Source organism: Ambystoma mexicanum, chromosome 2p, assembly GCF_040938575.1.
Source record: "Ambystoma mexicanum isolate Mex_15411 chromosome 2p, UKY_AmexF1_1, whole genome shotgun sequence".
Taxonomy (NCBI): domain Eukaryota; kingdom Metazoa; phylum Chordata; class Amphibia; order Caudata; family Ambystomatidae; genus Ambystoma; species Ambystoma mexicanum.
This window is the reverse complement of record NC_090923.1, coordinates 639,038,488-639,056,215: the sequence shown is the minus strand read 5'-3', so window position 1 is coordinate 639,056,215 and position 17,728 is coordinate 639,038,488. Positions and strand designations below refer to the sequence as shown.

Here is a 17,728-nt window from a genome sequence, read left to right as displayed (position 1 = left end):
CTTGCTGCTGCGATCTGAGCGTGATGTGCAGGTTGCAGGTTCGAATCCCTGCAAGGCCAACTCAGTCTTTCATCCTTCCGAGGTCAATAAATGAGTACCAATTTCGGTTGGGTGCTATTGTATGTAAATATGTGCTCTGAAAAGCACTCTGGATTAAGGCGCTATATAAATAACACATCATTATCATAGTAAGTAGCAGAGGAAAGGTGGGGGAGGCCCCAGTAAAAGTGGATACAACTCAGTTCCGTTGCTCCAGACGTGTTTGGGAAAGGTGTATTATGTCCCGTGGTTTAGCCCTTTCCCTTTGCGCCCAGGTAGGTGCACCCACACATGTGAGGTACCATTTTCATCAGGGCACCTGTGGGAACACGGGAAGGTAGCACATGTGCTGTTGGCTGCGTGTTTCGGTAGGTTGGCACGGGGGAAATGTCTGAAAATGGTGGGTTTTTTCACCAAATTTCGGACTTTGCCAGGGATTGTGGGTAATCATTCTGTGGCGATTTGCGCAAGTCAGACCTCTGTGGATTCCCACAGGCGGTGTATTTTCAGAAATGCATGGGGTTTCCTGTTTTCCTTGATGGCTTTGACACCCTAGTCCCAAATCTGTAGGTTGTCCACAAGAGTAAACTCCCACAAAATCTGCTCTGCCAAAAGACTTGGGGTTACGAGTGGTTTAGCCTTTTCCATTTGCGCCCAGGTAGGTGCACCCACACATGTGAGGTACCGTTGTCGTCGGGACACCTGTGGGAACGCAGGAAGGTAGGGTATTTGTTGTTTGCTTGGTTTTCCTAACATTTTAATACATTTTTCTGCTCCACTTTGTCACACAACCCTTTCATTTCCCAAATATGACCTACATTTAGTCGCTGCTTTAGGCACTAAACGCTTTTGTAGCCTTTACAAGTAACATACTCTTCAAAAGGTCTGCCTGTGCTCTTTCAGAAAATGTATGCTTGCCATTCCTCACCACATTTTTCTTCCTTATTTACACAAATGCTAAGTACGTCTGTTTAGGCTGTAGGCATAAAGATCCTGTGTACCATGGCTCAGTTTTTGGCTTATGGTGGTGCTTGTTTTGTGAAACATTACAGAAAATTTGTGATTTCTTAACTGGAAGAGTCGGGGGAATGTAGCAGAGCATTGCTTCTCTCAAAATTCACAGAAGCCACTGCCTTACCAGGCCAACCATGTCCACCACATACCTTTTTTTCTGTAATTTTTCCAATTTTTCCCCAAACTATGGAAGTTTTTCCAGCACATTTGTTGCCTGACCTGACCAAATCACCCCTTCTCCAGCATGGGGTCTGGCATGGATTCACATGCTCATGAATATTCCGCGTCGTCAAGCTGGGAATCCTCGGTAAAGAAAAAATCAGTTTCAGTTTTGTTTCTGAACTGTCTTTCTAGTAGTAACCAATCACTGGTCTCTGGGTTATACTGCCCCCAGCCAATGACTGCCCTCTCCCTAAGCCCCTCCCCTGGCAGCCATCCTCAGATTTTTACCGCACATTCAAGTGTTTGGTGTCCTCGTGCTATAGCTCTTGAGCTTTTACTGCGTTTTGTGATTTTTTTTTCGGTCAATCGAGCCTACGTTCCTCAAGGGCGAAGTTTTCGTCGAGTTACGCTTCTTGGGGGCTAAGCACTGCGAGTCCGTGGGCACCGGGAGCGCCGAACGGTCGGGCTCCTCAGCTGCCAGGGAGGGTGCGCTTTCACCAACGCCATCAACCACGAGCCAACGCTCAGGCTCGGGGAAGAGGAAATCGGAAAACCTGGGTAAGCTTCTGAAGAAGCCCTGGTCGATCCCGACGAAACAGTCGAGGGGGAGCGAGGTGGTGACCCTCCCCCCAAGGTGAAGGCCTCAAGAGCGCCTAAAGTAGTGAAGGCCTTAATTCACCCGGCTAAGGCCTCTATCAAAGGAGTCGTGGCGGCCCTGGCGAAGCCTGTGGAGGCAACCTCGGGGCCCAGAGTTTCCCTGCCACCGCGGAGGGAATCCTCTTTTCAACCCATCGATAAGACCCCTGTGAGAACCCCAGTGAAAAAAGAGGGGGGCGGTGGCCATCACGTACACGGATACAGCCTCTGAAGAGGAGCTGGCTGGAGTCGTGAAAATCCTCAACAAGAAGTTCGAAGAGGTCCGGTCCCACGGGAGGGATCCCGACGAGGCGGACGAAGAGAGCGACAGTGGTGCCTACGAGGTTCCCATGGAGGTGGAGGATTCCACTCCCCAACCGTCACAGCCGGTACCCGAGCCACAGAACAACTCGGGAGCCATCTCGATGGCGATCCAGGCCTTATGTACGGAGATAAGGACGAGGTTGCCCTTACCCCCAACGGACTATCCAGCAGAGCCTGATCCGTTGGGGAGCCTTCTAAGTAAGCGGAGGAGAGTTCATCCCCCCTTGCCCTTCCAGCCTTCGTGGCCCTCACAGCCTTCATCTCCTCCCCCTGATCCTAGGGATGACACGGGAACAGAGACGGCCACAACGGGGACTGATGACGACGGTGGTGACGACGGGATGGGCCTTCCATCACCACCTCCTCGGGCCTCCCCGCCCGACGAAATTGGCTCCTTTCACGCCATGATAGCCAGGGCATCCGAGCTCTTCGAGCTCTTCCCCGAAGAACAGAAGAAGGAAGGTTTCCTCTATCAACGGCGTTTGGCCAAAAGGAAGACTGTCCTCTCGGTCCCGTTACTTGACGACATCTGGGACAAGGGGCTGATGCTCCTAAAGAACCCGTCCACGACCCCTGCCAAGTGAGACCGGTACAAGGAGAAGTACCGTGTCCCGGATTCCGCCCCTCTCTGCCTTAGGGCGCAGCCGACCCAGGATTCGGTTGTCTCGGCAGCGGCCAAAAAGAAGGCGGCAGGGGCTACGGCTTCGACTTCAACCTCCCCCCCGGGCGGCGAGGGGAAGAAACTGTACGCCATGGGGTGACGGGTCATCTCGTCGGCGGCGACTATGATTAAAGCGGCCAACGCCCTAGCGATTGTGGCCCGCTACAACAGGGAGCTTTGGTTTAAGATCGCTCCTCTGCTGGACTTCCTCCCGGACGTCAAGAGGGCTGAGGCCCTGGAGATCCTGCAGGAAGGCGAGTTGGCGTCGGACCATGCCATAACGGTGGCCACGGACATTGCTGACACCGGTTTCTGCCAGTTGGGCAACAGTGTTTGTCTTCGACGGCGTGGTTGGCTCAAAGCAACCGATTTCTTCCAGGACATGCAAACCAGAGTTTTGGACATGTCCTTCGACAGAAATAACCTGTTTGGCAAGACAGTGGACGAGTCACTGCAGGCCATCAAGGCCGACACGGAGACGGCCCGGGCCTTGGGGGTTTTGCAGCATCAACGGCCGCCCTTTCGGAACTCCGGAGGCAAGCAAGGTGCCTCCAAAGGATTCGGCGGCGGCTCCTAGACTTACCGCCAGGCAGCCCGCTCCTCATCACAGGAGGCCTACAGAGGACGCGGCAAAACAGGAGGATCTTGTTGTCGTCGCCAAGGAGGCCAAGGCGGCAAGGCCGCTGCCAAGCAGGACTGAACCGGCCGTAGCGTCGGGCCCCCACCTGAGCACCCCGGTGGGCGGCCGACTGGCGAATTTCGTCTGCATGTGGGAGTCCATCTCCACCGACCGATGGGTGCTGGATGCCCTGGCCCGCGGGCACACTCTCGAGTTTCTAAAGAAGTGCCCCCGCATTCCACCCGTGGCCAGGGAAGAAAACCATGTCCCTCAACTGCTGCTGGAAGTAAGGGCGATTCTGAAGAAAGGAGCCATCGAGCTCGTCCCAAAGAGGCTCCGGGGCTCCGGAGTGTACTCACGATACTTCCTCGTAAGAAAGAAGAACGGCGGTTGGCGACCCATCCTAGACCTTCATCGATTAAACAAGTACGTCAAGGCCCAGAAGTTCTGGATGGTCACCCTCCAGCACGTGCTGGGGCAGCTGGAGGAAGGCGACTTCCTATCGTCGCTGGACTTGGAGGATGCCTACTTTCACATCCCCATTCTAAAAGGACATCGAAAGTTTCTCAGATTCGTACTACCAATTCAAGGCCCTTCATTTCGGATTGAAGTCGGTGCCCAGGATATTCACCAAGTGCCTAGCACCAGTGGTGGTGCGGCTGCGCCTGCAGGGGATCCAGGTCTACCCCTACCTGGACAATTGGCTCATCCGAGCAAAGACAAGAGCACTCGCCGTCGGGCACACAGCGAAGACTGTCCAACTGCTCACGGATCTGGGATTCTCCATCAACTTCACCAAATCCCACCTGGTTCCGTCTCAAGTCGCACTGTTTCTGGGAGCCAAGCTCGACACAGTAGCGCGACTGGCCTCCCCGTCGGAGGAAAGGACGAAGGCCATCATGGGCAAGGTGCAACGGCTGTTGACCATGGACGTGGCCAGGGTGAGGTCAGTCAAATCCCTTCTCAGCTTGATGTCCTCGTGCATCTACCTAGTGCGTCTGTGCAGAATGCGGATACGGCCACTGCAAGAGTTACTCGACGCCCGGTGGACGCAAGCGGCGGGCAGCTTCGAAGACAGGATCTCGCTCAACGAGACCTTCCATCAAGCGATCCGGTGGGGGGGCGCCCGCGCACATATGGCGGCGGGTTCGGACTTCCAGACCCCGGCACATCAGGAGTCGGTGACGACGGATGCCTCCCTGAAGGGATGGGGAGCGCACACCAGAGATCTCCACGCAAGAGGCCTTTGGCTTCCAGAGGAGAGGTCACTACACATCAACGTCCTGGAGCTCCGAGCCGTGTTCTGGGCCCTCGGGTCGTTCCTCCCGTCCCTCAAGGGCAAGGTGGTGAGGATATTCACCGACAACACCACCACAATGTTCTACATCCGGAAGCAGGGAGGCACCAGATCCCCAGCCCTATCTAAGGAGGCCCAGGATCTGTGTCACAGGGCCGTCGCCCAGGGGATGTTTCTGGTGCCCTTCCACCTGACAGGAATAAAGAACACCATTGCTGACTCGCTCAGCAGGGAGCTGCGCTCGTGCCACGAGTGGGAGCTGTGGCAGGATCAAGTGGATCGGCTATTCCAACGATGGGGCAGCCCCCAGATCGACCTATTCGTGACGGCGGTGAACACCAAGTGCCGGAGGTTTAGCAGCAGGTTTCCCAGGTCAGGGAGCATGGGCGATGCCTTCTCATTCCCCTGGGACGGCCTGTTCCAGTATGCGTTCCCGCCGTTGCCATTGCTGCTGCGATTCATCAACCAACTCAAGAGGTCCCAATGCAGGATGATCCTCGTCGCACCGGCGTGGCCGAGACAGATCTGATTCCCGGACCTTCTGGACTTGTCAGTGTCCCCCCCAGTCAAGCTGTCGACGGACTCGGATCTCCTCGCCAGAGATGGAGGCGCCATCCTCCATCACGACCCAGGGTTGCTGAACTTGCAGGCCTGGCTCCTGCAGCACTAGAGTTTGGAGGGTACGATATCCCGGCGGACTGCAAGGAGGTGCTTGCAAAGGCCAGGGCGTCCTCAACTCTCAAGTGCTATGGACATAAGTGGAAGAGGTTCCCTGTCTGGTGCTGCTCACAGAATAACCCTCTGCGGATTAGGGCCCCTCAAGTGCTGCCATACTTATTGTCATTGGCCAAGGCAGGGCTGGCCCATGCCTCCATCAAAATCCATCTGGCGGCTATCTCCCGCTACACCAGAACTCCGGGGCGCTCATCCCTGTGGTCCCATTGCCTGGTGAAGGAGTTCATGAAGGGACTGTTCCGATCGTTTCCCGCCGGTGAAGGCTCTGGCCCCGGCGTAGGAGCTCAACGTGGTGCTGACCAGGCTCACGGGGCCGCCATTCGAGCCTCTGCATTCTGTGCCGTTGAAGTTCCTGTTGTGAAAAATCATGTTTCTTGTGGCCATCACCTTCGCACGACAAGTGGGAGAGATCCAGGCCCTTTCCTGCAAGCCTCCGTACCTGACTTTCCACGAGACGAGGGTGGTGCTGAGGATGCACCCCTCCTTCATGCCCAAGGTGCTGTCGGACTTCCATTTCAACGAGCCCTTGGTGTTAACTGTTTTCTTCCGGTCGCCTTTGTCGCCGGCCGAGAGGACTTTGCACTCGCTGGATGTGGCTAGAGCGCTGAAGTTCTACGTGGACCCCACAAAGAGTTTTCGGAAGACATCACAGCTGTTTGTGAACTTTGGACCTGTGAACCAAGCGAAGGCCCTCTCGAAGGCTTCCATTTCCAGATGGCTCTCCAGCTGCATCATGCACTGTCACCGATTGGCAAACCAACCGTTGCCCGGCCATCCGAGAGCCCATTCGACCAGAGCAATCGCTGCTACCACAGCATTCCTATCTGGTGTGCCCCTGCTGGACATCTGCAGGGCTGCTACGTGGAGGTCGACGCACACCTTCACGAGATTCTACTGCGTCAACCAGTATTCCAGGGAGGAGTCCAGAGTCGGCCAGGCAGTGCTGCGCAACCTGTTCGCCTGAAGGTGGGCCTGGTGAGGAGGTAAGAGATGCTTAATGTTGAGCCTTGCCACCTCCCGTGGTTGTGCGTGTGTGTACTGCTATGTATTCTTGTATTCATGAGCATGTGAATCCATGCCAGACCCCATGATGGAGAAGGAACACATTACTTACCTATAACTGTTGTTCTCCAGCATGGGTCTGGAATTGGTTCACATGCGAACCCTCCCTCAAACCCCTCTGCGGCTCTTCACTTGGTCCTACTGTCACTTTACATGCTACCAAATCTGAGGATGGCTACCAGGGGAGGGGCTAAGGGAGAGGGCAGTCAATGGCTGGGGCAGTATGACCCAGAGACTTGTGATTGGTTACTACTAGAAAGACCGTTCAGAAACGAAACTGAAACTGATTTTTTTCTTTACTGAGTATTCCCAGCCTGACGACGGGGAATATTCATGAGCATGTGAATCCATGCCAGACTCATGCTGGAGAACAACAGTTACAGGTACGTAACATGTTCCTTCCTAAACTTTGATTTTCGTCTACTTTTCAGAAATGTATGATTTCTCTCTTCCCATTCAGCTTTCCTACCCTCCTCTTCCATTCCGTCCACCCATGTCCTATTGGAAAAAAAAGGGCAAAATTGCCTACCACTCACAAAATGGATGACACCATAAAAAAATGTGTTTTTGGTTTCCACTCAATCTGTTCTTGAAAGCCTGGAAAATGGCAAATTCAGCACAGTAAACCATTTGTTCCTGGCTCTTACAAGGAAAGAACCAAAGGCCTCTTTGTACATCATTTTATTGTCATTTTCTGAAAACCCCCAAAATGTTCTCCCTTTTTGGTTATTTTCTCTCACCTCCATACAGCAAACTAGGATTCCTTGGTGGCGTTATGACTGCCTACATGTGGGGAGAAAAGGGGCCAAATTTGGCCGAGGTAGCGCATGTAACAAAAAAGTGACAAGGACTTGAATGGCGACATATCGATATCACCTAAAAAGGCCTTAGCATTGGGGGGAAAACCCTTGGCAGTTAAGGGGTTAATAAACAAAAACAAGATTTTAATCGACAGGCATAACATTTATAATACACCTGTCTAAATATGGTAACACTCAAAGTTCTAAATCTAAGGAACACAAAAAGTGTAAGAAAAACATTTTATTCACATTCTTTAACATAAAACCACTACAAATTCATGAATGAACTCTTTAAAGTGACATGTGTAAACAATTAAGGTGACAAGTGAAAAAAGACACCAATTGATACATACATATAAAAAACTTTTATTAGTAAAACCAACCGAGAACCTAGGCTGGTAGTAACCTACTACCCAAAATGCAAAATTGAATATGAAAGCACGAAAAAGTTCTAAATCGTACTGTCCTTTAGAAGGTCTTTAAATACTTAACTACTAATATGTGGCTCATATGAACACTGATGTTAAATTGATATAACTGCTGAACCATGCTGTTAGCGATAACCCAACATGTTTAATTCTTCTGCATGTATTTATACAGATAACAGAACTTCTTCAGGGGGCGAATTCTTCTTAACATGGAGACAGTTCTCCAAAAATATTTTCTTTCTTTAACCAAACGCTTTTGACAATAAACGGAAGAAATCAATTCTTTAGTACTGTAGTGTAGAATCGCATAAGAAACAGTGCAAAAACTGCTGCAATCAGTGCTGTTAAACATCATTTTGGTACTCACAAAAATATAAATATTTCGAGGAGCACTTACCACTGCATTCTGAATTTTTCAATGACTTAGTCAAGCGTCTTATCAACAAACATAACCCTGTAAATGCTGAAAGACATTAACCGTAGTGTAATCAATCGTCCCACTCCCTCTCTAATCCAGATAAAATATTGTCAATTATGAACTACATGTCTGGCAATAGTATAATCTACTTGCTGAAAATGGAATTCAGAAATCCATTTTCTTCTCCAAAAAGTTTTTTTTTTTAAATGCCCAAGTAGCAAGAAATGTGGAAAAGAGAAGGAACAACCCAAGGAGCGGCAAATTAGTGTGTTTGTCATAATGTCATAAATTACTTCATTACTCCCAGCAGTAAGAAAAAGCAAAATACTGCATTTACTGGTAGAGTGGTAGAATGCCACGATGAATGGATACAGACATCAGAAATGTAACATAACTCCCTGTTTATCGTGCAAAAACTGCATCTGATGTGAATCAAGACATAAAAACAAGAAACTCGCGCCACTGATCAATGCATTAATCAACCTGTGAGTTGACCCATAACGCATACAAACTGCTCTAATGGGCTTGCATTCTCCTCTTTCCATCGTGTCAGCTATTCTCTGCGCACATTTAAAACGAGACCATAGTGTTTGCTGATATAGCGTGCGTCGGTCACATGTACTAGACCGACAAATGCCACAGCTTAATCTGGTCAGCTTCATACTAAAATGGGTGCCATTTTGGAGTGGAATATGGCACTGTAGTAACTTGCTAAAGACAACAGTAAATTAAGAACAATAGCTTTTCCTACCCTGCCAAATTTACCTATCTCTGCATTTTTTTTACATTTTCCTGTAGGCAGTCATTTCTGATGGGTACGAAAAACTGTCAAGGCCTTTTCTGTCAGATTTTCATACCCTGTCAAATTTTCCTACCTCTGAATTTTCAAATTTTCCTGTAGCATAGCTCTCAACCATTTGTGTTGCAAAGGCGGGTGAAATCACCCGATTTTGTTTTTGGCGGGTGAGACGCCCATTGGAATGAATGGGCGTGCAGGAGGCTTGACGGGTGAGTCAGTCCTTTACAAGGCGGGTGACACCCGCCAAAAGCGTGTGAGTTGAGAGCTATGCTGTAGGTAGGAATTTCTGATGGGTAAGAAAAACTGACGACCTTTGCTGTCAGATTTTCCTAACCTATCACATTTTCCTACCTCTGCGTAGCCTGTCGAATGTGCCTAGTGCATACCCATTCAAATGTACCTACACTTTCCTTCTACACTTTCAAATGTTGCTATTGGTAGGATTTCCTGACGGGTAGCAAAAAATGACATTACACCTGTACATGATGCATTTCCTCACGTTAGAGGAAGGGACGTCCGGATGCATGTGTACATGCCCACATAAGTGAGCAGGGGATTCTGGGAAGCAGTGTCAAGCTGCTCTGTATGAGGAGAAGAGGCACCCTTCATCTGATTAAATAAAGGTGAACACACTGCTACGGAGTGCATTACTAACCATGCAGGATGTACCATTTATGCTGGGTGTGATTCTTCGCTGAAGTCTGTCTTTTGCTTTGACGGAAAGTTCAAATTGAGCATTATTTTTCACTGGTGGAGGTTATTGACCTTGGAGGGAGACCGTCCATCTGATGATAAATAGATGGATGGATTTGCAAGTGACTGCGAAGTTAATTCAGCATTAATGAGCAGTTTGTTTACTTTTTGAAGGTTATATTTGTGAGTGACAGGAAAGTTAATTGAGCATTGGACAAAGTAGGATGCTGAATAGATCGCTGTGCGTCCTGATGAGTGACAAATGGATAAAAAAAATGGATTTACTGCTTTTGATCAGGTCGCAGAGAGTTCTGGCATGGAAAGACAATCTTACATTTCTCTTTTAGTGTGGCAAGCAGGGCTATGTTAATAGTTTAAACAGTTTATACCATACACAGCTTTTAAATAACAATGTTCTGAGGTAATAAGTGGCGATGTTGAGGTTAAGACATGATGATCTTAATTTACATCCACATTCTTTTTATAGGATGTAGGGTGTTGATTGTGATGCAGCCAAGGATGTTTAGAAACATTAGTTATTACCACTGTAAATTAGACATGTGCAGATTAGAAATGGAAGAGTTTTGACCAATGTAACTTTTACAGTGTACATCCATATGTAGGATAAGTAGCAGTAAGTGAAACACACAAATTGACACCACGACCAAAGTGGGTATTTATTAGCAGACATGTGATATTGCTGTAATGTTTTAAATTGGAAATGTGTAGTGTAAGCATTAATGTAAAAGTAGTGTTCACAGTTGAAGAAGATGCTTTGCGAACAGAAGCTAGTGTGGTGGACAAATAAGTTATATGAACACGTTTTAGAGATGAAAAGCTTGTATGTACATACTTTATGGGTGACAGTCATGTACTTGGTGAGTGTCGAGACATGTAGACCAATATATTTGTTTGATATGTGTAATTATTATCAATGTAATTTTTTTTAGGTGAGCTATATTCCATTTTAACATTGTATTGCCAGAAGGTAAGAAGGTAGTGACTGATCACCACCAAGGCATAACATAAGTAGTGTTGCATAGCAATTTGGCATGCAATTCTGTAGGTTTGCTAATTAAATTGACAATTGTGTAGCAAAGCTAGCTATTTAAGTTACCCTGCTCAATTAAAGTGCAGCTCAGCTTACATTCCTCTCTTGCCAACCCTCTTTTATCTGGTCACTGAAAATTCAAAGGTACTAATGGAGCACTAGTGGTTGCAGTAATCACCTGCTCAACTCTTAATAGTACTAGGCAAGAATCTTTTATTAAGCCAACTATATCTTGTCTAGCAAAAAAACAGTATGTTTTCACTTTTATTTTTCAAACCGTCATGCAAATGTCTAAACATTGAACTACATAAGGCATAATTACAGTATTGCTGCTGTAAAACACTGCATTATCTCCATGCTTTACAGTTAAGTTTAGGTTAGTGTCTACATCTCAGTGTCAACTAGATATCATTTTGTTGGGGAAGATGCATTTTTATTGTATATGCGCATAACAAATGCTCAATAAATAAAATATTGATGAGGGAATAGTTTTGCAAGCATACATGATCACATGGCCACATGCTTTTGATGGCAACCCTAGTTCTGTAGCCTGCTCGTTGCATTCATCTATGCAACAAGCTCTCAACATATGAGCTGATCCCATACTCCTTGATGTTTCATATCATCCTCTTGCTTCATACCAGCTTCCCTGAAAGTGAGATGGCCGATAACTACAATATTCGCTGAGTTTTCCCAGTACTCTGCCTGCTTTCTTTCCTCTTACATAATGAACACACCAAGCTAACTAGATGTTTACGCATACTAGGAATCAATAGTTCCATCCACTCTCTACATCTACTGCAATACCATACACTGTAGTTGAGTCAAAGCAAGCTCTACAGGCTATGATTATGATTGCATTTGATATTTGCACCTTGGGAGATAGCTAGCCAAACGGTTTTCAGAGCAGTTTTATCATATCTATTTGTGTCCATTCATGCAGCTAACCTTTTACATTTTACAGACAATCATCCAAATCTCGCAAAGTCTAGTCGCCCACTCGAGTAGTTTAGTAGATTTTATGTAGGGCGAGTACGATATACAGGGTATGTTTGAGACTGTTATTTAACATTTACTTTCTTTTCAGTCAATGCCAAATAGGTTTCGATGTGCATGGCTGGCCTCTGGGTGGCAGTAGTGTGGCAAACATGAAGTGTGCACAATTATTAAAGAAAGAGCATTTACATTTTATTTTCACCTGTTGCCATGGGTCGAGTGCATTTCTCTGAGGTGTAGAGTAGATAAACCAAGTTACTCAAGGTGCAGGTCTAGCACAATTTTAAAGAAATTGCAAGGCCTGACTCATCTCACAAATGTCTTACTTCAGTGGTACACGAAAATGCTGTACTGTTGCTCATTGTATGTGTTGGGGTACAAATGACTTCTGGTGGCATTAACAATATTAGTACAGCATTGCTAATCATGGGTGTGATTGCTAATCAAGAAAATGTTAATTTTCAAAAAATTGATTAGCAGAGTTTGCTAAACTAATTCATGCCTTGCACCACTTCTTTTGGCAATTTTTGATTTTGAGGTTAGTCACTGATCGCGATTACCTGTACAGATTGTGGGAATATTAGAAATGTTCACTTTTTGGCACATGTGTAAGGGGTGAGTGTGATGATGTATTTTGATGCGATATCAACAGGTTGTAAGCTGGTTGATTGATGAACCGATGTTGCCTAGTTGAAATACAACATGTTAACAAAAAAAAGTGCTGATTGTCACCAACATGATGGCAATCAATCAAATATTACAAGTTCATGGTTGTAGATGATGCTTATAGAAGACTTCTGACACTAATTGTGTAAAAGTGTGAGAAGATGAACTATGAAACTTAGTAATGCTTCAAGTTATTGAGGTGTGAGTAACCTAGCACGACTGGTGTAATGTAGTATGTATAGTTCAATTCTGGCACTAAATGAGCGGAAGTGTGAAGGTTTTATTTCTGGCACTAAAGGTGCAAAAGTGTTTTGTTGTTGAAGCAGTGGGCACCATAAGTGCAGGTGCTCATGCACAGCAAGTGTGCAGTACAATTAACACATTAAGAAAAATAGTTTTTTCCTAACTTAAACACTTACATGGGAAATGTTTAATTCATCCATTCATTGTGCATTTTCTGTACGTGCTACTTCTCCATATGCATTTCTGTTTTATGTGATCTTTGTCTTGTAAGTGACTTTCCTATCTGTTCCTTTCTTTTATCGGTTCTATAGGGAGATGGTTGTTTCGTCTGTGAAAGAAATGGAATTCCATCTCCACATGTGCAGGCGGCTGATCCTTTAGTTTGTCAGTATGATTTAAGTGGATACAAGTGTGTGCTTGAGAGTGGCAGTTTCAAGATCTGGAGGTGGCTGCTCCAGATAAAAGGAGAACAAGTATATGTTAGATGGGTGTGAAAGTTGATTGGTTTGCTCGATGTAGGGCAGGTCTGTACTTGAGCATGGCAGGCTCATGATCCGCGGTGTGGTAGCTTGGATAGAAGGTGACAGGTTATTTTATCATTGGTTGAGTGTAGTGCTATTTTCTTCGGTCTGCTGGTGTAAGTTTTGATGAAGTTATAATTTGTATGCAAGGTCTTTGTCTATGCATGTGTAGGTTGTGTTAGGAGTCTGAGAGAATCCATACTTTCTCGTTTGTGTTTGTAGGAGAGGGGAGTGTGTAGCATGCTAAGTGCATTTGTAATAACTATGTACATGGATGTTCCAGGTTTGAATGTTAGACAGGACTGCAGAATGGCAGCTAGACCTGAGTGGAAGCTACAATGCTTCTTTCCTGCTAACCACTTATCTTAAACCCTGTAACTAAAAAACAAGCTTCCTTTTAAACTTGCCTGACTCCTGTCCGATTACTGCTCCAAGTGTGACTTCCCTGATGAAGCTTGATACTACAGGTTACTCCCCCCCTTGAGGTGGATTAGTTTTGGCGGTTATTCTGACCCCGACCAAGAGAGTTCTCAATGTCTTTTCTGGCTCTTGGCCTATTGTGGTAGTTCAAACAAAAAAGTCTCTCCGTTTTTCCTCCTACTCAGCAGCCTCGTCTGGCAGTTCAAACAATACTGGGTCTATTAGGTTTCTTTGGAAATAGGTTTTCCTGACCTGGGTTGGTCAGTATTTACAACACCTAAAATGGCTGTCACACCAACTTAAAATCATTTGCAACTTGGAGTGTTTATGGGTTTCACTGGCTCACTGTTGCTTGAGTTGTTGGACTTCTTATTTCCTTGTTGAATATGTTGTCATTTTCTTCACCTGCTCGTCAGATACTTGTATTCTCAGCTGAGTGTGGGCTTTGGGCTTTTCCAGACCTGTTTTGCTGCTTAGATTTCTTACTCTCTCGTGGGGTACCCAGGTCCTTAGCCCCGGCAGGGCCTTATGGCTTTCTCAAGTGGATGTGCTTGTCATTTCTTTCACCCCCTTATGTGGTATGCAGATTCTCAGTCTGGCATGGGCTCTTCTGTGGACTTACCGCCCTGCACTCGCTCTTACAATGAGGCTGCGTACCTGCTTTCCAGCAGCAGTGCGCTGCAGGGGATGCAGTCTCTCTTGCGCTCTCACCACCACACTGGTCTGCTCAGTCATGTCTCGTTTGTTCCTCTCGTCCTGGACTGATGGGTTTTCGGCAATGCATAGATGGGACGCCGGCATATCGCTGTGCTGAGCAAGCCAGCATTTGTCACTCTTCTGCTGTTTCTCACTTCCTCTGTTTGAGTCTAGGGACCTTGATCTTTTTTCCTGGAACAAAATGTTAGAATCCATTGGTTCCTCTCTTCATGAAAGGGTGGCAACACGTTCAAATCAGAAACCAAGACATTCCCTTTTAAAGGAGCCTGTTCAATCCCCATGTAACCAACACTTGGAACTCTGAGGTAAAGGGAGGTGGAATAAAACCCTTACTTGGGAATTCCTTGTCCCCTAAGGGGAGGGGTCAACCCAGCGGGATCCCGCTTTCTGTCCCTGGGTGTTAGGAGTAGCAGCCCCACCTCCCTAGGCCCACCTCCCGAGTCCCACACTTCGATACTGTATTCCTTTGTCTTTAAAAATAACTCTGACTTGGATAAGCAAGCTATATATAACGATGTCATAGACCAGTTTGTTGAATGGTAAAAAAAATGGGGCAGGCATACATTTGGTCGAGTGCACTTTAAATCCTAATCATGTCACCACAGGTTTCTAAAGCACTGTTTTCCAAACCGAAGTAATGGCTTGCTGTGCAGCTGTCTGGTAGTTGTAGTCCTGTAAAAATAAATTAAATAATAATGAATGAGAAAGTAACATTTGAGTAGTATTGTGCCTTCTACGGTGTAGCCATTCTTTTTTTATTTTTTTATTTATTTTTTACAAGACAATGATTTTACCTGTTGTATTTTTCTCATGTTGCATTCTTTCATTCTCTTTCAGGGTGACTCTGGCGGACCTTTGGCATGCCTGACTCATGATTGCTTTGTGCTGCAAGGGGTTATTATACATGGGAGGGGATGTGGGAGGACAGGACAGCCTGCCATCTTCATACGTGCATCCCTCTATGTCGACTGGATCAATAAAGTCATAATGATGAACTGACGGAGGAAATCGAAATTTGCAGTTTGTTTGCTGGTTGCAGGACATTTCAACTCCCACCAACCTGTGCTTTTGCCCAGCACACATGCATGTATGTTGATGGAGCCTCTGAATTGTAAACACCTATTTTTCAAGAAGAACTGTCTACTTTGGCGTGGACAAAGTATGTATTATCGCGGGAAATACACTATAGCATAAACGACTTTATCCTGCTTCATTGTGTACAGCACATGGCTCCTTATGAGGGTTTTTTTTTGTTGCAAAACGTTGGTGCTGCAAATAGAGTAGTGAGTAAAGCACAAAGGAGCCAAGTCTTCTTATATTCTATTTCAAACTTTACTAACACTTAATAGTTTACACAATCCCAGTACTTGTAGCATTTTAAAAATAAATATCATGAAGGACGTATTGATACATATGTTTTTCTGTTAACAACTCTGTCATAAAACCCCTTCTTCAGATGCTGGTAACTGACTCCTGACTGAACACAATAGTCCTACATTTTCCTATGATTTCAGTTGGTGGATTACTTACCAAGAAGCAACAGCAGTTGAGCAACGTGCCTGGAATGGATCATGGACTTAATTCATAACTGTTACCTTTACCCCATCTGGAAATTGTCAAAATGTTCTATACTGTATTTGTGAATTGTGATTTTTAAATTACTATGATAGCTTGATAAGGGAGTGGTTCGCATATGCACACTTCCTTAGTGAACAAATGTTGAATCCAACTGAGTGACTAGCTCTGCGGACACGAAGTGGACACTGCCCTACTAATCTTCCCTAAATGACACATACTCCCAATACTTGTAGATCTTATCCTGCCAGCTTAAGGCACACATTCTCCCGAATACAACTTAATGTGTCACACATCTGCCTAAAAGGCACATGTTGCCTACACTACACCTTCCCTCTTTTCCACAAATCTATACATCGCAGTGCTGCATGGAACAAATGTCCTCACTTAATCACTCCATTTCCCTCCTGCGATCCCAACTCTGTCCTATTTGATCATGCATCAATATTCTCTTGGTTATGCCACCGCGGTTGATCGCCCCACCAACCTAGTACTTACTTCCTTCATCTTTAGGGACGACGATTACAGATAACCCCAAGATTGAACTTCTGTCCCCATGGTAGCCGCTTTCTGTAAATGATTAAAACTACAATCTCTTGGCTGTCTTAGGTAAAGATTGGAAGGGATGCTTTGGGGCGAGGAAGAGTGCTACTGCTGATGATGGCTCAGTGGTTAAATATAGCTTATCCTGATGAAAGAATTGATGTCCTGAAGATGCATTCAAGCATGTATAGAGCACACAATGACCCCATTTTGGGTGTGTGGAGTTTCTTTATTGCATTTCATTCACTAGTAGGTAGGTTTTGTCCATTAAATATGTGCAACTAATGCAGTACAGTACGTAAACGTACTGGCCTACCCGCCATACATTCTTTTCAAAAACGTTTCAAACTAAATTTCCATTGTGTTACATATTACAGTAAACAATTTTGGACACACACATCTTATTTTCACTAAAATGCATCAATATTGTAGACAGCATTGGTACATTTCAATTCAAAATGCCCCTTTATGTACAATTCCAATACTGTAATGGTTAATACAAGAAAAATACCTTCTTCCCCTTTATTCACTGTAATCAAGAAATACATAAGTGTCTATCCCACTAAGTGGCAGACTTTTATATTTTCCAAGATGCGTCAGAAATATCCATTCATCTCTTTGCTTTCCGTAGTGTTCCATTGAACCCCTGAAAGGAGTAGAGATTAATGGATATTCTCGACATATTTTGGAAAATATTTAAAAACTCTTAATACTGAGTGCATTAATAAGGATTATATGTAGATGATCTCTTGGGGCCGTGAACTGTTGGGGTTAGTAGGAATGACCTTTTCCTTTTCCAGAGGTATGTTGATGCCTATTTTTGTAGGTTATAGCTAAATGTCTGAAATCTGTCATCTTAGGTAGGTGCCTGTGGCCCACAACAATAATCACTGGTCGATATGGAGATATTTTAACACTTCAGCTAGGCTAGGTTCCAACATTTCCATTCTTGTACTATCTGTTGTATCCGGTTCTCCTTCTGAGCATGGTGCTCAAGCAGTCAAGATGTTATCTAGTGAACATATTTGTGGTTTCCTTCCTTTATTGGGCTTTGTATTGGAGCATGCCTCATAGATCATAGTGAATGTATCTGCCTTTGCATTCTTTTCTTCCTTATTTGCTTTCTAATTTCTTTCATTCACAAACCTTGAAACCACCCACACAAAGCCCATGCAGAAAACAATGTTCACACCTATAACCGTAGTGGAAACAAATGGAGTGATTTTTAAATTACTAGCCAAAAAGACAGACTTGTATATCTTGTGATCATCGTTATTGCTTATGCTTCTTGGCAATTTAATAAAGGAAT

At 45.6% G+C, this 17,728-nt stretch overlaps 1 protein-coding gene across 2 annotated transcripts in view; it reads left to right on the top strand.

Annotated features, from left to right (window-relative positions):
- Positions 1 to 15,435, top strand: part of MST1 (macrophage stimulating 1) — a 1,288,434-nt gene extending 1,272,999 nt beyond the window's left edge. For both annotated transcript variants that reach the window (XM_069644177.1, XM_069644176.1), the window contains one exon: positions 15,139 to 15,435. In XM_069644177.1, the coding sequence (XP_069500278.1) occupies positions 15,139 to 15,300 (162 nt within the window). In that variant the 3' untranslated portion in view covers positions 15,301 to 15,435. The remainder of the gene's footprint in view (positions 1 to 15,138) is intronic.
- Positions 15,436 to 17,728: the final 2,293 nt, after the last annotated feature.